The 24,568-nt window shown below is 39.7% G+C and overlaps 2 protein-coding genes across 3 annotated transcripts in view; one reads left to right on the forward strand and one right to left on the reverse strand.

The window, feature by feature from the left end:
• The window catches only part of LOC311090252 (integrin alpha-E-like), a 60,441-nt gene that overhangs the window by 12,904 nt on the left and 22,969 nt on the right, over nt 1-24,568 (reverse strand). The window lies entirely within an intron of this gene.
• Nucleotides 4,745-7,484, forward strand: LOC311090283 (uncharacterized protein). The gene is made up of 5 exons (XM_084125517.1): nt 4,745-5,626; nt 5,730-6,077; nt 6,234-6,329; nt 6,442-6,509; nt 6,641-7,484. The coding sequence occupies exons 1-4, from the start codon at nt 5,572-5,574 to the stop codon at nt 6,465-6,467; spliced, it is 525 nt and encodes a 174-aa protein (XP_083981643.1). The 5' UTR covers nt 4,745-5,571; the 3' UTR covers nt 6,468-6,509; nt 6,641-7,484.

The raw sequence follows: 24,568 nt of genomic DNA on the forward strand, positions 1-24,568 counted from the left end.
TGTTTATATTTAAATTGTGATGTGTGTATATGTGTAGTATATGTGTAGTATATGTGTGTATATGTGTATATATATGTGTATATATATATATATGTGTGTGTATGTGTGTGTGTGTTATAGAGCTTTGTGTGACTCTCGTACAGATCTGAAAATAAACTAGTTAACAAAGCTATTGGTTCAATGTTCTGACTGGTAGCCTCAACCACAAATCCATTTGAAATTGTATTTTCTATTTAGAAAATGGGCCACCGGAAGAAAAATGGTCCTTTTAAATCTTTTTAAAGTGAGTGAGATGCCCATTAATTATCACTGGTATACTAGGCATACTACACTGGTATTCACTAGTTTTGCAAGAGGACATGTACATCTGAGACAACCATACGCTGACTCTGTTACAGGATGTGGTGAATATGGAAACCAGCAACTCTAACTGTGACAGTAAACTAGTCTACCCTCAGCCCTCAGTTTTTAAAATAACCTCAAAATATTTGTGTAATAGTGCATTAAAGGGTCATCGGATGCCCATTTTCCACAATTTATAATTCTTTAGGGTCTTCATGTAAATTTGTAACACACTTTGGTTAAAATTCCTCAATGGTTATGTAAAACAACACACTTTTTACCTCCTCAAAAAAAGCTCTGTTCACAGCGACCCAGTTCCCTTTCGAGAGGTCTCTCGTATTGTGTAAGGCTATCTTACGCTATGGGAAAACTCCTTTTCTCGAGAACATTGAAGCCAAATTTTTAAAACGCAGTGCAGCTGCACAGCATACACAGATGAACGGCGAGTATGGTCATTGGCTGTGTGGCTCAGATGCGCAAACCAATCAGGACAATTCACGCCCTGGCACGCCCAGAGCCCGCCAGAATGGGCGTGGCCTAAGGCTATAAAGCACCCATTCTTCGCCAAGTGTTTATCTCCAGCCTGTCTTCATTTCTTCTATGTTTGCACCTGTATCCAGTTTTCCTGTCATCTTCACTCTGCCTTCTTCGGAGATTCTGTTCTTTGGTTCCCCCGAGTCCTGGCAGTCAGCGCATCGGAATTCCTTCACCATCGCGACTACTGGGTTGTCTATCAGCGTCCCTGCGCTACCAAGGGCGATTGTTCCTGGACTCTGGCTTCTGACCACTCACTACCTTATCATCAACTGTATTCAATAAACTGAGTTTTACTTGCATTTGAATCCACTGTTTATTGACCATGACAAGCGAAATCACCACTTCGCTGATCTCCGGGTAGAAGCCTTCTCGCTGCCGTCGAAGAGCCTTCAGCAGAATAAGCAGCTGCTTCGCAGATCTGAGGACGCCGGCTTCCTGTCGCCGCCTTCAGCCCGCTGTTCAGCTGTGCCATCCGGTGCGCCATATCCTTTTAACGCAAGTGTGTTTGCCGCTGCGTCACACTTTTCTAAATGATCACTTTTCTGTGCCTCGTGCAGAGGCCCTCTCGTCGGTGAAGACCGTCACATCCTTTGCGCTTCCTGTCTGGGCCATGACCACGCGGAAGCTGCACTCACCAAGGTCGGCTGCCCTGAGTGCGACATGATTTATCTCTCCACCCTGCGGGCTCGACTGGCCGTTATCGACGATGAAGCCGTCTCCTTTTGCTCAAGCCACGCAAAAAGAAGCACCGTTCACAAAGGATGCCAGAGCGGACGGAGACGAGTGAGCACACGCCGGCCCAGTCCCCGCGTGCCTCGGTCTCTCCTGAGAAAACCCCCTCGCCAGTCCTGTTCACGCAGGCGGACCAGTGCCCCTCTCTCTCAGGTCTCATCTCTTTTGGGGCATCGGATGAGGATGAAGAGAAGGATGACAGCCTTTCCATCGCTGCATCCGACTGTGACGAGTGGGCAGGCTCCGTTTCCGGCCCCGCACCGTCAACACAAGCCATCGCGAGAACGGGCTATGATGCAGAGTTTCTCCGTGTGCTGACCACGGCCGTTGAAGACCTCGGGCTTGAGTGGTCCCCTCAGCAGAGACCCGCCCCTTTCTTCCCAGAAGTGCATGACGAGCAGACTAATTCATGGAAAGCGCCACACTCAGCTCGCTTAAAGCCTTCCTTTTCCTCGATGCTCTTCTCTGTGGACGGCACGACGGAGAAAGGCTACGGCTGTGGTGTCTTACATAAATCGCCAGGGCGGTCTAAGGTCAAACAACCTGCACGCCATGGCCAAGAGTCTCATTCTATGGGCTCAGCACAAGCTGCGCTTGCTGAGGGCAGCGCATGTGCCAGGCATTCTGAACCAGGGTGCGGATATGCTATCCAGAGACAATGTTCCCCCAGGGTAATGGTCTCTTCACCCTCAGACGGTTCAGCTGATATGGAGCATCTTCGGTGAGGCAGAGGTCGACCTCTTCACCTCAGAAGACAACGCTCGTTGCCGAACATTTTTCTCAAAGAGCAAGGACACGCTTGCCCACGACTGGCCGAGCTGTCCGCTATATGCATTTCCTCCACAGGTCATCGAACGGATCAGGGAAAGCAAGTGTGCAGTGCTACTAATAGCCCCTCTCTGGAAGACCCAGTTATGGTTCTCCGAGTTGACACAACTGCTGGAAACAGCCCCTTGGCCAATTCCGCTGAGGAGAGATCTCCTCACGCAGGCGAACAGGAAAATCTGGCATCCCCGTCCCAACTTGTGGGCCCTTCATGTATGGCCCCTCAACGGATACCCGGATGTCTCCTGGATAGGGTGCTAAAAACCATCACTGAAGCAAGAGCGCCCTCAACTAGGCGCCTCCACGCTCAGAAATGGGGGTTGTTCTCTGGCTGGTGCGCAGCACAGATCCTGGACCCCTACTCATGCGAAGTACCAAGTTCACTTGTTTTTTTGCAAGAGCTCTTGGACGCGGGTCACACCCCCTCCACCCCCTTAAAGTATATGTGGCGGCCATAACAGCATCTCACGCTCTTGTGGCCGGACAATCACTAGGAAGGAACGACCTCACCGTGCTAAACCCTCCGCGACCCCCCTCTGTGCCTATCTGGGAACTCTCTATGGTCCTGGAAGCATTAAAGGGTGCCCCGTTTGAGCCGCTTCGGTCTGCAGACCTGAAGCACCTCTCGCTCAAAACCGCTCTTTTACTGGCGCTCGCTTGTAGAAATGTAAAAAACCTAAGAACAGAAAAATAGAATCACCACAATGGTTACAAAAGCTTGTCCAGCCCTTGCGCCAGTAAATGCGTCATCAGAGAAGTTAAAAGGCATAAAAACAACTAATTTTTTTTCCGAAAATTTAATAGAGATTATCGAACTGTCAAAAGTTTCATGAGTGATTTAGAGCACAGAAGAACCCCGTCAGATAAAGGCTTATTAAGGGAAGTTTCTGTCAAACAAATTAATTGTATTAAAAGGGCTGTAAAAGCAAAAGTAGGCTATTTGAAGCTGCTGTCTGGCTGGCAGTTGTGCATAAAGTTGCATTTCAACCAGCCCTATCAAAGCTTACAAAGAGAAACGTTTACAGTAGGTGTAGAAATACATGAAGACTCGTTTTTAAATAGTTGCATGCCAACTCTCACGCATTCACCGTGAGACTCACGCAATTGGCACTTTTCACACGCTCTCACGCCACACATTCATTTTCTCACGCACAGAAAAATCGCGAAGCAAAGAAGAGGACACGGAGACCGACAGACAAGACAGAGCAGGTTACTTATGATATAAAAAATTCTCAATTCTCAAATTCTGTCAATATTATTACGATATATTCAAACAATACCATTTTGTGACGTGACAGATCCCTAGCGGCACGTGAACCGAAAAGCTAGTAGGCCTAAGTAAACACGAATGAACAATGTTGAAAGAGACAGTACAACTTACCGAAATGTATATTCCTCATACATAATATCGATCAATCAGTGTTTTTCAACCGCGGAAAGAGGTCAAAAACACCATCGAGCCAATAAAACAGCTGGAGAACAATTAGCCTATGTCACATAACATTTAGGAAACATAACATTTTGTATTGACTCCCTGGGACAATTTAGAGTTTTTGAATTAATTTATTTTTGTATTGACTCCTTGGAACATTTGGAGATTCTGTTTTGGAATTACTTTCTGAACTAATTAAATGATGCATTAAGTGTACTCCCTGATTGAGCTCTCGTTTCTGCAACTGGGTCCTCTACCTTTTCCTTCATTCAGCCCTCACAGCTTTGTTCTAACCTTGGTTCTGACAAAGGTGAGAAATCATGGAATGCTTCAGCATTCTGATTCTTTTTAGGGTGTTTTTTTGGTTACGGTTTAGATGTCTTTGGTTCCTGTTGCATTCATATTTATGCCGGAACTGCTTCCAGAGTTCGTTTGGAAGCGGACAGGGACCCCATCTTTTCAGGGGTCTCTGTCCGCTTGTCAGGGTTTGGATGGCAGCATTCACACTTATTGAAATGAAACGCATGAAAAGAGCAATTGTACTAGAGTTTGTTTAAATCAAACCAAAACTGCCAAGTGTGAACACACCCTTAAGGTACATATTACTATAAAGTATGACTATGCCATAGGGGAAGAAAAGGTACAAAGTTGTCTCTCTTTAAAGGCACTGCCCCAGTGATAAGTAGTTGTACCCCTAAAGGTACCACTTTTGTTTCTGCAAAGATGCATTTTAAAATGACATTATTTTGTACATGCGCAGTTTCTGGGACCCCAAGACAAGGAAGTTAATCTCAAGTTTACTTAGAGGAAATCCTGTGGTTAGCCATTTTCAGGGCTGTCGCATGCTTATATAGTATGCAACTTACAGTTTTAACTGGTGGAGGGGTGTTTGACTATTGTGACTATCCCAACCACAATGGATAAGAGAAATGTGCTTGTCTTAATCATTTAAGATTTTTTTTATTTACTACTTATAATATGAGGAGAAACTAAAAGGATAGTTCACCTAAAAATGAAAATTCTGTAATTTACTGACCCACGTCGTTCCAAACATGTATGTCTTCCTTTCTGCTGCCAAAGCACGAAATGTATTTTGAAGAACTATCGCTGTCGACGTCAAGACACATTTCTACCATTAACTTTCATTGTAAAGACAAAAACACTAAGAGATTTCTCAAAATATCGTCTTTGTGTTCCGAAAGACACAAAGTCATACATGTTTGGAAGCATGGTGAGTAAATGAGACCGTTTTTTGGGGTGAACTATCCATTTAAATACTGTATGTTCTCAGTAAACAGAAAAACATTTGCAGAAATGTACAGACATTAAATATGCTGTATATGGAAATACAGGGCTACAATTGCTTAGCAATTAATGTAATTATAGACAAAGGCAGCTCTATTATGGAGCCGTGTAAATGAAATGGAAAATTACAGTAATCAATAATTTTGTGCTTGTACTCCCTTGTTTTACAACCAGAAAAAAATTGTTATAGCACTAATAACAAGTTATAGTTAGTAAGTTTATTTTATACTATATATAAAATATAAGTTATTTTAAGTTATAGAGAGCAGGGCTGAGAAATGTTTGTGTGCGCGTGCACACTTACCGGAAACATCAAGTGACTAATAGACTTAACAGGTTCTTTGAAGGAGACTTCCATTAGTGCTTGGTGACTTCCAAATACATCTTGCTTGACAAATATGGCATACATTTTACAGCTTTGGATATTTTTTACTGCTCTGGTGTCTTCAAACGGTAAGTTATATAAAACTATTTCTTCAATCTCCATATCTATAGATTTACCTGTGAGAGATGAAAAGTTGGATCAGTCACAGTTTGATGCTCTTCCACTGTTCAGGTCTGGACCGCTGGAACACAGGATGGACAGAGGTCACCATCAGCGCCTCTCTGAAGTCTGAAGTCTTTCTCCCATGTCACTTTAATATAAGCCTTGACAATGAAACAGACACTGTGAAATGGATCCACAAATCCAGTGGAGCTACTCTTCTAAGGATCATGAGTAATGGCAGTATGTACTTTGATAGAACAGAAGGACGAGTGAGTGTTTTTCCCCTTCTGTTCAAAGAAGGAAACTTCTCCATCCTCATCCACGATCTGAAGCCTTCAGACATCGGCCCGTTCTTTTGTGAGCGGAGCAGTGAACGCTGGAGAGTGGAAATCACAGAATCAGAGCCTCCAGTTGAGAGTAAGTTCAGTCCCTGCATGGGAAAGTCTTTCAAATTCATTTAGAGGAGGAATCACAAAATGGTGTGAGGATAACAATTTATTAAAGATAAATATTATAATTATGATATGGATCATTTTACATTTATATAACATAACATTTCTATTTGTGGCACAGAAACTGTGGAGTTGAACTCTTATCATAACTCCTGGTTATTCTTTTTTGTTGGAGCTGGACTTTTCACTCTTCTTTTTATTGTATTTAATCTCACTGGTAAGCATTATACTTTTCATTCATTATCCAAAGTAAAAATTCAATGAACCAGTATTTACTTAGAGAATTGATAAACTGACTCCAATTTATTTGTTTGTAAAACAATATTCAGGCTTAAATAACCATTGTATGAAATGAGATCATCCAAATCTTGCTCTAATAATGAAGAACACGATGAAGGTAAGTTCAGTAAAAATTATTTGAATGATTTTAAGATCTTTGTTTGTTTGTTTTTCTGAAGAACGCTGAGCTCAAATATGTTATAGCAAGTTATAATGTTTTTTTGTTTGTTTGTTTTGTTTTTATATCAGCATTCAGAACTCCAGATCCAAAGGACTCTACCATAACAACAGTAATATATAATGTATGTTCGGAAAACTTATCATAAGGCAGAGAATAACAAGATTGTTTCAGTCAAGCAGGCATAACACTGCAAAAGAAGAAATACTGACAACAGTGGGAAATAAAACTGTTGCTATTATAGATTATCAAACATGTCATCTGTTTTAAAATGTTTTTCTATTGATTTCTACTTTTAAAAAAGGTTGATAAGAAACTGAATAAATTTGTCAACCACATATGTGACCCTGGATCACAAAACCAGCCATACATCGCATTGGTATATTTGTGGCAACAATACGTATGGGGCAACATTTTATATATATATTAATTGATGTGCAAATGAACTTTTCCTTGTGTAAGTGCAGTGCACAATTCATTTAAATGCAAACAACACTGTTCGGTGTATGATATTTAGGCTACTGTATATTAAATGTCAACTTCTCTATATTTTAGGAATCTTTGTCTACAATTTCTGAAAAAGGTATTCTTAGGTTATTTTAAATTCGAGAGTCGAGGGAAGCTGTGAAAAAAAAAAATTGTAGGTGAGGCGTTAGGTTTATGTTTTGTTGCCTTTTTGTTCCCAAGTGTTTCTTTTTTGTGTTTGCAGTTCAGTTTAGTCTTGATTAATCCCTATAGTTCCCTTAGTTATTAATTATATTCACCTGTTGGTCATTTTCCCCTCATTATTCCTTGTGTATTTAAACCCTTATCGTTTCCTTTGTTCATTGTGCCGTGTCATCTGAGTTTTAAGTTGTTGCTAGTTCTTCTGAGTATTCTTGTTGAGGATCATTGAATTAAAGACTGTTTTTGTCATATTTAGAGTCGTTTTTGTCATATAGAGTCGTGCGCTTCACTTTAGCATGACAATAAGCTACATTTACGTTTAATATAAGCAGGGCTGGAAATGGCTGAGATTCACTGGGGGACTCTAGTTGGTGTTGCGGAAATTATTTATTGGTGAGACTGTAATGAACCAAATCATTCACGAAATGTCTTTATTCTCGCAAAAATGGTTGTTCACTTGCACGCTGCCTTATATACATCACTCACCCCTTACCCTGCTGTCTTCCTGTTATCTTGAATGAATTGAAGATCTATACCATATAAGGACATTTTTTTGTGTTATTCTCTTGGCCCAATACAAGAAGGACCGTTTCTAAAAAAAAAATAAAATCAGGAAGTTGGGTAGACAAGTAACACCTTCTAAGACTTCTAAGACAAAGACTTCTTTAGCTCGTCTGAGCAGACATTTGGACACAGTACACAGTAAGTTTCCACTAAGCTATTGTCTGTTGTTATGCAAGCACATACTTTATATGAAATAAAATTCTTTTCCATCACATTGGGAAGATTTAAACATTAAACATATTTCATGTTTCCTCCAAACATTTCTTTTCTTGATCAAGATTGACATTTTGAATTGTGTGTCACACACACTCTTCATTAAATCTCTGCTTGTAAATAATTAGCATCATGAAATAAAAATGTAAAAAAATGTTTTCAACATTGATAATAATCATAAATATTTCTTGAGCATCAAATCATCATATTAGAATGATTTCTGAAGGATCATGTGACACTGAAGACTGGAGTAATGATGGTGAAAATTCAGCTTTTGGATCACAGGAATAAATTACACTTTACTATATTCGCATAGAAAACAGCTGTTTTAAATTGTAATAATATTTCACAATATAACTGTTTTTGTTTGTATTTTTAATCAAATAAATGCAGCCTTGGTGAGCAGAAGATACTTCTTTTAAAAACATTAAAAATCTTACTGATCTAAAACTTTTGACCGGTATGTGTATATGATATATAGTATATATATATATATATATATATATATATATATATATATATATATATATTTATATTTATATATATATAAGTATATATATAAATATAAGTGTGTGTGTATATATATATATATATATATATATATATATAAGTATATATATATAAATATAAGTGTATATATATATATATAAATATAAATATATATATATATATAAAATATAAGTATATATTTATATATATAAATAAAATATAAGTATATATATATACATATATATATATATATATATATATATATACATATATATACTTATATTTTATTAATATTTAAGTATATATATATATAAATATAAGTATATATATATATATATAATATAAGTATATATATAAATATAAGTATATATATATATTTATATAAATATAAGTATATATATATATATATATATATATATATATATATATATATATACACTTCTATTATATTTATATACAATAAATATATGTATATAAATATATACAATATATTTTATACAAAGTACCTGGAAAAGGGAAATGTAAATAACCATAGTTCCCGCCTCCTCAGCACGAGCTGATCGTTAAATCCCAAATCCATAGACGGTAAAAGAAAGGATAAATCTAACACACCAAGAGAGGCGGGACTTAAGGCAGAACAGCCAATCATCAGTCGGTCACACTCAAAGCCGGTGTCATGTTTGAGACATAAGCCCCTTTCACACAGAGATTCCGGAAAATACACGGATAAAGTGAGCCGGGATTTGACCCGGGTTCGTTTGATTTTGGTTCATTCACACTAAGAGTGATTTTCCGGAATGAGAGAGTGCGTTCACACACGACCCGTAAAAATCCCGTAAAGACACGTGACATCGATGTGACTTGTAATGTCTCAGCAGCGTCTTAAGTTTGCTTATGAGCTGCGATTTCTCTCTCGAGAAACCAAGCTTGTCCATTTTGTTCTCTGATTCGATCATAAACTTGCTCATTACACCGTTTCACAGCTGGCGAACGATCCCGCGCTTCAGCGTCATCACTACGACACGGCATTATTACGGCTTTTGTTCACACAGCGCGCGTTGACTGAACACGGCAATGTTACTAGGTCCCAAACCTGGTCGTGTTTGCGTTCACACAGAAGGCACTCTGGCAATTTGCCGGCAATTTCCCGGGTTCAAAGCGCTGTGTGAAAGGGGCTATAGACTGTAAAAAATAGGTTTGAGAGGAGGCAGCCGCAGTTCACCTCAGTCTGCTTCGCGAGCGCCAAAAAGTGCACCAATCACACCTCATAGAGGTAGGCCTACTGGCTAAATACAACCGTTTGCATCGTGAGAGAGAGAGAGTGTGTGTGTGTGAGAGAGAGAGAGAGAGAGAGAGAGAGAGAGAGAGAGAGAGAGAGAGAGGTGTGCACATAGACAGTATGGGTGTGCAGGCCTCTTCTGTGCAATAGAAAAACAATACATTTCAAGTGCTAGGGGGAGGTATAAACAATATTATAAAAATATTTTAAAGAGTGTACATGCTTGTAAAATTCGAATAGCTTTTTTTGTTTCTTCGAGGACAATATTGACTCAATATAATTATTCACCTCATTTTTAAATGCTATACATAAACTTTTAAATGCTATACAAACTTTTAAATGCTATACATGAACTTGTGTAGAGGGTGACATCATGAATGGAGTAAAGTTCTGAATCAAGGGGGTGTGGTTAGCCAAGTATAAAGATAAGTGGTAGGAACATAACAGGGTTAGTATTTTATTCCATTTTTATTGTGAATTCCTCCTGAATTCAGCAGCGGTTGTTAATGTCATGTTGTAGTTGTGCCCCTCATGTGGTTTGTTTGGGGACTGCAGGCAAAATGTTCGGTAAGACGGGAGATGACCAGGAGATGACGCAGCACAGCAGTTGCAATGTGTACTGCACGCTGTGGGTGGGTATATTTATGTTCCGTCTCAGTTCAGTAATATTGATTTGATTATAATGTAAAATAAGTAGAGTTTTAGAGTATTTTATGTTTGTGATTTGGTTTGGCTAATATTTTGATCATTGCATTAGAGGTTCCCAAACCTGTCCTGGAGGCGATATTTTTTTTCCCAGGATAGTAGGTACCGCCTTTTTCGCCTCTGATCGGCTATAAGGGCTCTCTTCCGATTGGTTATTTGATTTGGCCGTGAAACGTCATCTCACGTTCATGGCAGGCTGTCGTCGGCTATATTCTGGTCATCTTTACCGCCAACATAAGTGAATTATGTAAGTAAACAGTGTGATAAGTGCGTGCCATCACATTTATATTCAAAGTTCACATTTTCATAGCATGTTTAGAACGTGTTTAGATTAGTCCTAGCAGTTTGGGGTTTCCTTCATAGTGTTTGCCTCACCTAAATACACCATCTCTCTCTCACACACACACAGACACACATCTGCACCACCACCACTACCACCTCTCTCACACTATCTCAAATCACAAAACTCGCTCAAACATCTAGGACTAATCTAAACACGATCTAAACAGGCTATGAAAATGTGAACTTGTAATATAAATCTGACCGCACGCACTTATCACACTGTTGGATTGACTTCGTTTACTTCTGTTGGCGGTAAAGAAGATCAAAACAGACTAGCGCGCGAGCCGACAGCATCACCACCACTACCACCATTACCATCTCTCTCTCTCTCTCCCTCTCTGTGCGCATGCGCGAGCGTTTGTTGTGAGAGCGAGTGAGACGCGTGGTGAGTGTGTGGACTCTTTCTTTGAGGCCGTTGTGCCTATAAGAAGTTTTCTAATCTTTCTATCTTTGACTTTTTTTTTACTTGTGGTATACTGGTTTAAAAGTATTAAGATAGTGGTTTGTTGTCTCTCTGCCAGTTCTTTATAACTGGCAGGATGACTTCGGCCGTGAGGACGTTAGATTTCCTCACACGGCGTCATGCTGTGAAAATTAGTCTGAACGCTACTGTGGAAGAGTGCAGTTTAGCTGTTGGGGAGGTGGTTGGCTGTGAAAACATTCTGTCGGCATCAAGGATGAACAACGCGGTTGTTGTGTTTTTGAAAACCGTTGAGTTAGCGAATTTGTTGGTTGAAAGTGGAGTTGTTATTGACAATGTTTTTGTTCCAGTGTTACCGTTGTCTACACCGTCCAAAAAGGTGACTCTATCAAACGTGCCACCGTTCATTAAAAATGATGTGCTGGTTAAGTTGTTGGAGAGGCACGGCAGACTGGTTTCTCCAAAGGTGGTTTGCAGTCACGTGATTGTGATGACGCGCAAAATTCAGATGGAGGGCAGGAAGTGAAGAGCGGAATGGACGAGATGGCGGAAAGTCCGTACTGGACTACTTTTGACACTATTACAAGAGAAATATACAACAAAAAAATCGAAACATATGTTGGACGTGATCCTTACGTTATGAAGAGGAGCGATTTTTCAACTGAATTGAAAGATTTTGCCTGTAACGTTACGAGTTTGTCTTCAGTTACAGGGGTAACTTACAAACTCAAAGAAAAGAAGAAACAATTACTTTGACTTTACAAAGTTCAGAAACTGGTACGTTACACAAACATAGCCACATAAGTTAATTCACCTTTGATAAAGTGATCACTGCACACACAGGCATTTTCCGACGTAGGTTTGCAAGCCATTTTTTTCCGGCGTTTTTCGGTCAATTTCTTGCCTTTTTCCCCCTTATGAACAACAACTTTTGGTACTCGATAAAAACTCCTCGTGGTTTCATCGATTTGAGCAACCATAAACGACGCAAAACATAGGCATTTTGAGTTTGTTATAGTGGTTCTAAATGTAGCAAATCACTTCCTGCCCTCCATCTGTATTTCGCGCCATGGCAACGCAGTGAGGTGACGTCATATGCAAACAAGCTATTAAGATGATGCAAATTGGTTGTAAATCGACGTTCAGGAAGTAGTCAAGTTATGGAGCTGGATGGGAGTCAGGTTTCTGGGGGAGAGGATGAATGTGTTTTTAAAACACCACTAAAGAGGAGAATGGTACAGAGCCACACTAGTAAATCTAGAAAGCCAGGGAATAGTCAAACTGATACCGAAAGTGACTCAGACATTTCAGAATGTAGTGTTACTTTTGATCACACAAATGATGAGCCTTCAGAGCGGTCTTACAGTGTAGATGACGTGAAGCTCTTTTTGAGAGTAACAAAGAATGCAAGAAATGTGCGCATTACTGAGTACTTTCCTGATTTGGAGCAATTTGTAGAGAAAGCAAAGTCTTTTAAGAGTGAAGGTCTTTTTTCTGATCAAGAAGTGTACAGACTGAGGAAAATTATCACAAAAGTAAATTTTCAATTGGGAATTAATGCTGAGAAGTTACAAAATTTTATTTATGAGATGAAGTTTTTTTGTGTCTTGTTTATCCTTTTCTTCTCTTTTATGAAAGATCTTCATTTTGCTTCCCTGAATTTAAATGGGGCACGAGAAGGGAAGAAAAGGTTTGAATTGTATGAGTTAATGAGAATAAAGAAAATAGACATTTTGTTTGCACAAGAAACTCATAGTGATATTACCAATGAGGATGATTGGGCAAGGGAATTTGATGGGTTAAGCTTTTTGAGTCATAATTCATCTTTAAGTGGTGGTGTTGCTATCTTATTCTCTAAAAACTCCATTCCAGTTTCTTATGAAGTAGAAGTTGTTGTAAAAGGCAGATTTTTAAAAGTAAGGGCTCAATTTGACAATGTTTTTTATTGTTTTGGTTGTGTTTATGCTCCCACCAATGCAGTTGAAAGAATGGTTTTTCTAAGTACATTATGTAAAGCAGTAAGTGTTTGGAATACTGAAGATTTTTTCTTAATCGGAGGAGATTTTAATTGCACAGAAGTTGCCTCAGATAGAAATCATGTTGAGCCTCATATGGCTTCTCGAAAAAGGTTGATTCAATTTCTAGAAACACATGATCTTGTAGATATTTGGCGAAATTTTCACAAGACACAGAGACAATATACATGGGTTCATTCTTATAATAATAGGTTGTCTTTCGCAAGATTGGACAGATTTTATGGTTTAAGTCATCAGCTCAATCTTTTTAGAGATTGTTCTATCATTCCAGTTAGCTTTTCGGATCATAGTTTAGTACAGGGTTTTTTAACTTTAGGTTCCATAAAACCGAAGAGTGCAATGTGGCATTTCAATAACAGCCTCTTAGCGGATATGGAATTTAGGGATATTTTTAAGTTTTTTTGGAATGATTTTAGAACCACTAAATCTGATTTCCAATCTTTGCAGCAGTGGTGGGATTTTGGAAAGACGCAAATTAAACAATTGAGTCAACAGTATGCTTACAACATCACTAAAGAAACAAATCTCTCAATGTCAATTTTAGAAGATGACACAAAGAAACTACAAGAATCTATTGGAACCGAACAGAATCAGGAGCTTATTGAAATTTTAAATAGGAAAAATAAAGAATTGGCAGGAATTTTAGACCTGAAAGCACAAGGGGCTCTGATCAGATCCCGGTTTAAGGACATAGAGTGGATGGATATATCTTCCAAGTTTTTTTTTAATTTGGAAAAAAAAAATGGCCAAAAGAGATCTATACATGTTTTGCGTTCCAAGGAGGGTGCACTCTTGTCGGATCGTGCAGATATCCGTAAGAGAGCGGTAGAATTTTATAAAGAACTGTATAGCAGTGAGCTCATACACAGGCCAAACACTAATGTGTTTATTGAGGATCTTCCTCAGGTGACTGAAGAGGCAAATGCCGATCTCTGTAGAGAGATAACACTGGAAGAGTTGAGGAAAGCTCTTCAAGGCATGGAATGTGGCAGAGCACCGGGAGTAGATGGCCTATCTGTAGACTTTTATAAGTCGTTTTGGCCTGAGGTTGGTGCTGATCTGCATGCAGTCATCAAAGAAAGTCTAAGCAGTGGAAGGTTACCACTGAGCTGCCGTAGAGCAGTGCTGACTTTACTGCCTAAAAAGGGAGACCTGAGTGAAATAAAAAACTGGAGGCCTGTGTCATTGTTGTGCAGTGATTATAAAATTCTATCCAAAGCATTAGCAAATCGATTGAGTGTGGTCTTAGAGGAAGTCATTCACACTGATCAGACCTATTGTGTGCCAGGAAGGCAAATTTTTGATAATATTTCTCTTCTTAGAAATATGTTTGATATCAGTAAGCTCTTTGATGTGGATTTTGGTTTGGTTTCATTAGACCAAGAGAAAGCTTTCGACAGGATCGAACATAGTTATTTATGGGAGGTTTTAGAAGCTTTTGGTTTTAGTACAAATTTTATTGATAAGTTGAAAGTTTTATATTGTGATGTTGAAAGTCTGTTGAAGGTAAATGGTGACTTATGTGCCCCCTTTAATGTTTTTAGAGGTATCAGGCAAGGTTGTGCTCTTTCCGGTATGCTATATAGCTTAACAATTGAACCCTTGTTACGGAAATTTAGAGCAGATTTAAAGGGTGTAATTATTCCAAACTGTGAGAAAGTTGTTAAATTATCAGCTTATGCTGACGACATTGTTATTTTTATTAAAGAACAAAGTGATGTGTCAAAGTTAACAGAGATTTTGAATGATTTTATGGTTGTTTCCTCTGCCAAGGTAAATTGGCACAAAAGTGAGGCTATCTTAGTTGGAAAGTGGCCTCATGGACAGCCCATTCTCCCTGGGGGGTTAAAATGGAGTAGAGATGGGTTTAAATATCTAGGTGTTTATTTGGGAGATGATATAACTGTAAGGAAGAATTTTGAGGGGGTAGAAGAAAAAATTGTGGGGCGTTTGAATAAGTGGAAGTTTTTACTTTCTAATATGTCTTATAGAGGACGTGTTTTAATTATTAATAATTTAGCAGCCTCTACTCTTTGGCATTGGTTGGTATGTATTGACCCCCCAGCACTTCTTTTGAAAAAAATCCAATCTATATTAGTCAATTTCTTTTGGGACAATTTACATTGGGTGCCACAAAGTGTCCTATATCTGTCAAAGAATGAAGGGGGGCAGGGCTTGGTTCATCTACAGAGTCGAGTGGCAGCGTTTCGGCTTAAGTATGTACAAAGGTTTCTTGAGAGTTCTCTAAATGAGAACTGGAACTTGGTCGCTTCCATTATTTTGAGGAATTTTGAAGGTTTGGGTTTAGACAAGTCTTTGTTCTGGATGAACCTTAAGAAGTTCTCTGTGTCTAAGTTACCAATTTTTTATTGTAATTTATTCAAAGTATGGACACTTTTTAAAGTTTTGAGAACTCTTTGTACTGGACTCTTCAAGAACCGTTGATTGGTGGATCACGTTTGGATGTGTCCAATGAAGGAGGTTTTCCTGCTTTGACGGACTTACTCATTAAATCTCGTATCATTACACTCGGAAGTCTATTTCGTATTACTGGATTTGATCTTTCTGACTCCAAAGCGATGGAAGAAAGGTTGAAGATGAGGTCAACACGGGTGGTAACTCGGCTATTGTCTAAGTGGAAAGGAGTCATCACCAAAGAAGAGTTAATAATGATAAAGGACTTCGAAGAAGGGTGGATTCAGCCAAAGGATGACGATCCTTTTCCGAATTTGTCTTTAGCTCCTGATTTTGAAATGTGTGATGGTTTTTTAATAAAGTCTAATAATTTATGTTTGTTGGGGAAAGGGAAAGCATCTAGCAAAGTTATGTATGAGTGTTGTGTTAAAGCGTTCAACAAGAAGAGTCTTGATGGCAAAATAGATACACCATGGCGCAATGTTTTACATTTAAGTGAGAGTACAAGACCTAATTGGGGGGCACTTTATAAGTCACCATTGCCTAAGAAAACGGGGGATTTGCAATGGAGAGTTTTGCACGGTGCTATAGCCGTTAATGCATTTGTTTCAGTGATAAATCATGAAGTTACTCAGGAATGTCCTTTCTGTTCACAAAGGGAAACTGTTTTTCATACTTTTATGTATTGTATAAGATTAGAGCCCTTGTTTACTTTTTTACAAGATCTTTTTAAACTGTTTGATGAAGTATTCTCTTTGGAGATTTTTATCTGTGGTTTTAAGTATTCAAGAAAACGCTCTTATGAATGCCAGTTGTTCAACTTTTTTTTGGGCCAAGCAAAAATGGCGATTTATGTAAGCAGAAGAAGCAAAATTGAAACAGATTCTGATGCAGATGTAGTATTGCTCTTGTCAAAGTTGTTGAAATCAAGAATCCAAATAGATTTTTGCTATTACAATGCAACAAAGAATCTAATGTTGTTTGAGCAAAGATGGTGTATAAAAGGTGTTCTTTGTAGTATAATCAATAATTTTTTGACTTTTAACAGTATATTGTGAGTTTTTTTTTTTTTTGTTTTTTTTTAAGCTCAGCTGTATGTATCCTGTTGTGTGAATGAAAAACGGAATTGTAATAAAACGGATTTTAAAAATCAAAATCTCTCTCTCTCTCTCTCTCTCTCTCTCTCTCTCTCTCATCACAAAACTACCCCAAACTGCTAGGACTAATCTAAACACGATCTAAACATGCTATGAAAATGTGAACTTGGAATATGTGATGGCACGCACTTATCACACTGTATGCTGGTCGGTTTTGTACTCCCAAGTTCACATGTTCGTCACAAAATTCCCCCAAACAGCTAAGACTAATCTAAACACGATCTAAACAGGCTATGAAATTGTGAACTTGGAATATAAATCTGAAGACACATATAGCATTTCTTAGTAGGCTATGTCGGATTGACTTCGTTTACTTCTGTTGTACGATCAAAACAGACTAGCCGACAGCAGTGGCGGATACAAGAACGTCATTAATAGGTGGGCCTGGTGAATATACAGAGGGGCAATATCAATATCAGATATATGTACAATAACATTATGATGTCCAGCAATCGATTTAAATAGTAGGCTACATGGGGTTTAAGTTGTCGTTTAATGAGATGTAGCCTAATATATGTTGTCAGTGCAAAGAATTTTCATGCAGGGTTGCCAACTTTGGGACTTTGGCTGGAGTGAGACTCTGTAAAACATCAGTGCGCGCGCGTAACCCAACCCTAATTTTAAAAATGTCAGTCCTTGTTTACTTAGTATAAACCCTGATTTATGGAGGAAAAAAAACGTTTTTTCAAAATGTACAATTAATTTATTGATTGCACTATAAAAAAATAAAGATAGAGGTGATTAAATAACAAACATGTAAAACAACAACATCAAAACAATAAAAAAATATCAAAACAAAAGGGACACATAATAGTTACTCCACCGCCCCAAAAAACACCAACACAAGCTTCACACATTAGGCCTGTTGTAGCCTATGCCACAGTGGCAGTGTTGGCCTGCTTCACTACCTCTGCAGGAGCTCGTATCTGAAGCAGGGTTCAGTCCGTTCATTGCGTCTGTCACGTGACAAATGAACGAAAGACTCGGAAGGTAAAGTAATTATTTATGTTCCCTGTAAATTATTTTTGACTGCATTATAATGATTTCTTAATTCAGAATATGATAAAGACTGCGTAGGTGGATGTGTTCGGGGAATTTGGCTGTTAAAAGTATAACATTTAAAGCCCCTTAAATGAACGAAATGACTCGAAAAAAGATTTGTTCATTTTAATGAACGAGATCGAACAAGCGAGTCAGTAAAATGATCCGAACTTCCCATCACTCACAGGGTGCCATCAAGTGCCAGTCTGTTCCTGTGTCAGTCTTGTTTAGGCCAGTAACTGAAGAGGTTCGCTCAGCATCCGCTTTTGACTGTGGCAGACTCAACACAATCTGGGCAACCTTTGATCATTTGGGGAATTTTAAAATGCCACTTGCCCGATTTGCCAAAACGTAATTTGTACCATGAGCCTATTTTTATTGAGCAATTTAGCTAGCCCACATAACGCACGTCAGACAACGTTCGCAACTATAGCTGAAGTCTGTACTCTCGGCACACAGACTGATTAGGCAAGGCTACGTCTGTGGTGAAAGGCACACCATTTCATTATCTGCTTACCTTGACTGTCATACAAACTTTCAGACGTGCATCAGTGGCTCCGACTCCAAACCTATGCTCTGAACTCTCTCTGAACTTTCCACACGCAACTGACGTATCAGGCGCAAGGGTTTCAGCGAATCAACGATCAGAGAATACTGCAGTGAGAACGTTGTAGGCAGATGTTACAGCGGTGGGCCTTAAACTCCTCTCCTGTCATTAATACACTGTGGTCTAGTCATCAACAGAAAATTAACGGATTGAGAGGGGAGAAAAAAATGATTTTGGCGTGACATTTCTTGCGTGTGCGTGAGAGCGTGAGATTGATGCTGAAAGCGTGAGTGTCACGCCAGATGCGTGAGAGTTGGCAACCCTGTTCATGTGACGTATATCTTGATGGTCCAGTGGCAGAACTTTCGCCAAGCGTGTGAGAGGTTCTGGTTTCTAATCCGCACTTGAATATATATATTTTTTTTCTCGTATATTTTTTTTCTCTCATCAAAACCGATTATGTTCATCAGTGGTTGTATTTCAAGCAGGGACACGTTTGTGTGCATTATGTTTGTGATTTCACCAGAACGAAGAGAGAGTATCCGCAACGGATTGAAGCGCGCGTCCGAGTGAAGACAGTGCGGCGTGTGCGCGAGCCACACGAGAAAACACTGTATCGCGCCACTGATCGCAGCGGCAACGAGCACTTTGATCACTTGATTAAAAAAAAAACACATTTCAGCCCTAGATCGTCTCTTATTTAAAAAATAAAAAACCTTACGGCGAAATGACAATATCCTCCACACACTCGTTTGTAAGGTGGCCTCCTGTATTTTTGCTAGTCGATTTTATTTCATCCAGTGACATGATGGGTTTTAACTTCATTCAGGAGATTTTGGGTAACTGCACAACTGACAGATGACTTTGAGTGCACCGCCAACTCACATGGGTTAATGAGTTGATGAGTTGAATCAAGTGTGTTTGATTAGGAAGACAAAGAAAACATGCAATGTTGGGGGTCCTCCAGGACAGGTTTAGGAACCACTGCATAAAGTATTTACATTATATTTTAGTTTTATATGTTAGTTATATGGCCTTTTGTGAACTCTTGTTGTGCCATACTCTCATTAGCAAGGCCACGAGGTTAAGCTGGTAATCGGGCCCAACAGAAATGGGAAAGGCCTAAACATTTTTTTTGCTAAACACATTCATAACATTTTGCTAATTTTGTCTGTTTGAGTTTGGTAGATGTGATACAGACTTCAACCTCTGAGTTTTTCGGCTTAAGAAGAGCAGACGCTTCACTTCAAACAGCAGTGACCAACTTGTTCTGTTGGAGAATGGGGGTAATGAAGCACTAGATCTGTACAGCTCATTCACATTTATTCATACAAGTCTCTGTTCTATGTGTGACAGTTTGTGAGTTAAAGGCAAAATTCTGTACACCAGTGAAGTGCAGTGCTTATATGTTGTAATATTTATACCTAATGAAAGCACTTGTATTAGTAAAAGAAAAGAATGCAATTAAACTGAGACATTTTATTCCGGGAACACGAAAGAACTATATACAACAAAGCACAGCATAAAAATGAACAATAAATAAAATGTCAACAAGAACAAAACTGATGAACTGGCAGAGACTGTGAAAAAAGAAAGAAGAGAAATATATCTTCTAGAAAATATTAATGGCTGTTCTAGTTAAGCAAGACCAATATAGTCACATCCTCACCTCCACTCCTGGTGGAGTTTGTTTAGTTTTTTTTTTTTTTAAACCAAGGATGAAGCAAATACAGTAATTGATAAAACATGTATCCTTTTAAGTAAATTATCCAATTTTTCTTGCTTACAAGAAAACAGTTCCCAAAACTGTTGAGATGCTGAAGAGGGGCGGATGAAATCAAATCACTGTCATTATCCACAACCAAACTATTTTCAAGGCCACCCCTCAACTAGGCCAGGGGCCTATACCATGAAGCCGGTTTAGGTGGCTAGCCAGCTATGTTTCAGTTTAGTTTTGGTACTATGAAAGTAGCTTGGCTTTAATCGGTGTTCGTCGCCATGGTATCTTACGCTGCATGGCTAACCTGCTCTGGGGCAGGTTATGTTCTGGATTCAAGATCTCAGACTGAAGTTTGACCAATCAGCTGAGAGCAAAGAAACATATAGGTGACGTAACTTATTCCCAGTGTCTGTTGCAATGACTTCACCTTTTCTTCCAAATCCGGTGGACATCTCAGCGCAAATTGTTTGACGAGCACTTCGTAGAGAAAGAGTTTTTAGCATGACAAAATCCCCTTGCCTTTCCTGATAGTTATTTGTATGAAAGATACAGATTTTCCGCGGAAGCAATGTCTTATCTTTGCTAACTTCTTGAGCCGCACATAAAGAATTTAACACATCGAATTCATGCACTTACTGTACCGCAAATATTGCGTTGCGTTTTTTTGCAAGTGGTACATTCTTGCACGATGACGCACAGAAGCTAGGGGAAAACACGGTTTGTCAAACCATTCGCAAGGTCGCTCTGCAGGAGTACATGAATAGTTTCATTAATAGTGTTCCCCGGACATTTATCGACCATGTCCTTAAAAGAGGGCTTTTATAAAATTGCCGGTAAGATATATTGATAGGGTGACATCACATTGGTTTTTTTTTTTTTCAAAAAGCAAATTTCACAAATGTACTATACAATATAATACATGTTAAGAATTATTTTAAATCTTTTTTATTATTATTCTGTTAATTTTATGATAGGATTCCCTAGAGTCATTGCAACATGTCTATTGCTCCAATCTCCACTGCTCTAGGGGAACATGAGGCAGATTATGTTAATAGGAAGTCCTATCACAGCCTTAATGTTCAGGTAGAGATGATGTGAATATGTGAGATGATTATTTTCTGTGAGATGAATCTTTAAATTAATAGTAACATTAACAGATATAACAATGATCTACTAAACATTTCATCTGCAGATGACTTGTGGTCATGAACATATGATCAAGTTTGGATGCCAAATGGCCTGGCTCCAGTGCTTGTCTTACAAATTTTCCATGAGTCTGTGTTGTGTCAGCACTTTGAGGAAAGCAAGTTAAATTTGGTACAGTACAAAACACTGTTAATTTGAACTGAGCTAGAAAAACCTACACAATAACCCCATCATGACCCTCAGATAGGGCCACAGCACCGCTTCAATGTGGCCCTCAGTAAAACCAGAGTGAAGATAGAGATGACCTTTGGCATCCTAAAGGCACATTTCAACTGTGTTCGGCGCTTCAGAGTCACCAGAGCGGGCATCACAGATAGTGGCTGCATGTGCCATTCTGCACAATAAAGCCACCAGTAGAAAGGCATTTCTGGAATCTTTGACCACTCTCACCTGAGCTGGGTCCACTTGCGGGTGGTTCTGAGCGATTTCCTGGAGTGCATATATGGCACAGCACGGGCTGCACATTGTGCCAAATGGTAAAACTTGCCATTCGTAGATCCTAGGCTACTCTGTCCTCTGCGTGTCTCTCCACAGAAAACGCACTATAGATTTATCACTTGGCAAGAGGCGAACCTGGTGGAACATGCCCTTTACATCTCCGCTGATGGCTACAGGGTATTCACGAAACCTCAGCAAAACACCAAGTAGAGACGGACTGAGAACGGGCCCAGGCAGGAGGATGTCATTTAAAGCTTGGCCTTGGTATGAATAAGAACAGTTAAAAACAATTCTGTCCTTGTTGTTATGCGTCACCATATGGTGAGGGATGTACCACGACTCCGGGGATTGCTCAGCTTCTTGCATTGATATCTCTGACACATAGCCAGCTTCTTGCAGTTTCCTCATTTCAGAACAGTAAGACTCGGTTCGCTTAGGGTCTTTAGCAAGTCTACGCCCATGCTTCGAAGGTTCGCCATTACTGCTTCTTTTGGGGCTTTAAGAAGTTCAGCATTAGGCCGTCTAAGCAAGGGAGTGGCGTATCGCATAACTCCACTGACTTCTACCTTTGTGGTATGTGTCTGGAGAAGAGTGAGGGCATATTGGTCTTGTTTGGAACGAGTGGCTGTCTTCTCATTTACGTAGGGCAGAGTATCAATTTGCCAGAGGCGTTCCACATTCTTGAATAACTCTGTATTTGGTATGGCTGTGGTTATGTGGAAACACTGTGAGGGGGAAAGAGTGGGTTGACTGAGCCCAATGGGACCTTGGAGGGTCCAACCAAGTCTGGTACAAACTGCAATCGGTCCATTGGCAGGTCCTATGCACACTGGCTGAACAGGAGTAAGCAGGTGAGGCATGTCAGACCTGATGAGCAGTAGAGGTTGGGCTCGGTCCATCAAGGGTAACGGCAAGGACCTGATATGCTCATACTTGCGTTGAAGAACTGACACGGGGTAAGAATGTTCGGAAAGTCTCAGGTTATCTGCGGTGAAAGCATGAGGAATCAGGAATTTTTTGCATGGTCTGTGAAGGGTCGACACATGTAAGGAAACGGTGTATCCATGCAGATTAACTACATCCTGATGAACAGTGCGTAACGTAAGTGTTTCAGGTTCCGTCTGGAGATTCAACTGGTCTACAGCCTGTGACAGAACAATACTACGCTCTGAACCATCATCAAGCACGGCGTATGTTTCCATGACTTTCTCTCGATTGTGCAGTAAAACCTTGACTATATTCAGCATTACTTTCTGAGATCGGTTGGGCCGGTCTAAATATACCTGAGGTGTAGGAACATTGACCATAAGCACACTCTTTTGGATCTGTAAGGCTGCATCATGCAAGATGGTCAGATGTAACTCTTTACAGTTTGTACAGGTTCTTTTTAGATTACAACTGTCTGGAGTATGATTTCGCCCACATTTCCAACAGCGCTTCTCTTTGGAGATCCACTGTATTATTTGATCTGTAGTCAGTGTCTTGAACTTTGTACATGCGTTAAGGAAGTGGTCCTTAGTTACAATATGGGCAAAATGGTTGAATCTTGGAAGGGTTCTTAGATTTCAACTGTCCCTGCCAGGCTGAACTGGCCTCAGCGGAATACAAGAAAGATGTGGATTTCTCCTTTGGGCGAAAAGGTACTGACCTTTGCTGATCTTTCTTGGTGGATCTAGTGGTATCAGTCTGATACAGTTTAGCTGCTTTATTGGAGATGCGTTTTGCCTGTGACTTCATCTGCAGCCATGCAGACAGATCAGGTAATGTATAAGTGCGGTCTGTGCCAGTTTGTAGAATACCTCGGCTGAAACAGTACTCCACGAACCCATCACGATATGATGGTGGCATCTTGCTTAACAATCGGTCAACATGAGAACCACAGCGCAGCTCGTATCCGTTTGGGCCCTCCAACGTTCTGAGCATCCCTACTAATGTTTGGATAGATAGGGAAAAAGAATCAAAATCCTCTGCATCACCGAACTTAACTGATGGTGCATTCAATATAGCACCTAATTCGGACTGGACCAGTTGACGGGGTTGCCCATATTTGTCCTGCAGCGCTTGTAATGAGGTAGTGTATGGCCTGGGGTCGTGCATGTATGCTTTGGCCAACTGAAGAGCGCTGGGGAGTTTTAAGTGACTTAAAAGGACCTGGTATTTGTAATGTTCACCTAAATGAGGTTGGTTATTCATTACATTATCTAAGGCCATTTTCAGTAGTGCAAAGTCACTTTCCCGACCAGTGTCAAAGTATGGGATAGCCGGCTTTGGGATTTGGGTTGGGTTGGGTTGGGTGAACCAGGATTCCAGTTTTGGATGGGCCAGACCAATAGTGGGTGGGCCTTAAATTAAAAACGTTATCCAATCACTGTTTAACCTAATAAAAAAATATTGACTAATAAAGCCTACTGTTATATTATCTGTGTGTATACATAATATAGATTTTAATAGCTTGATGCTCTTTAAAATTTTTGTTGCATTGTTAAAAGTTTCGGTGCATAGGACGACCTATATCCACGATCGCTCTCCATGGTTCTGACCAAAGAAGAGCGCTTTGGAATCTCCATTACGCATCATACCTGGGCTGCGTTTCCGATAACGTTGTCTCTTAGCGCACTACGAAGACTCTTAAGGTAGGTATAACTTAACTGAAGGTAAACTACCACTAAAGGTATACCATTGCTTCAGGGCTATCATCCACTCGCGAGGCAGAGGCGCTGGCGCCCTCCTAGCAACGGCGCTGTTTTTGGTAAAACATGA

The sequence above is a fragment of the Abramis brama genome, assembly GCF_963993115.1.
Source record: "Abramis brama genome assembly, chromosome: 10".
Classification (NCBI taxonomy): Eukaryota; Metazoa; Chordata; class Actinopteri; order Cypriniformes; family Leuciscidae; genus Abramis; species Abramis brama.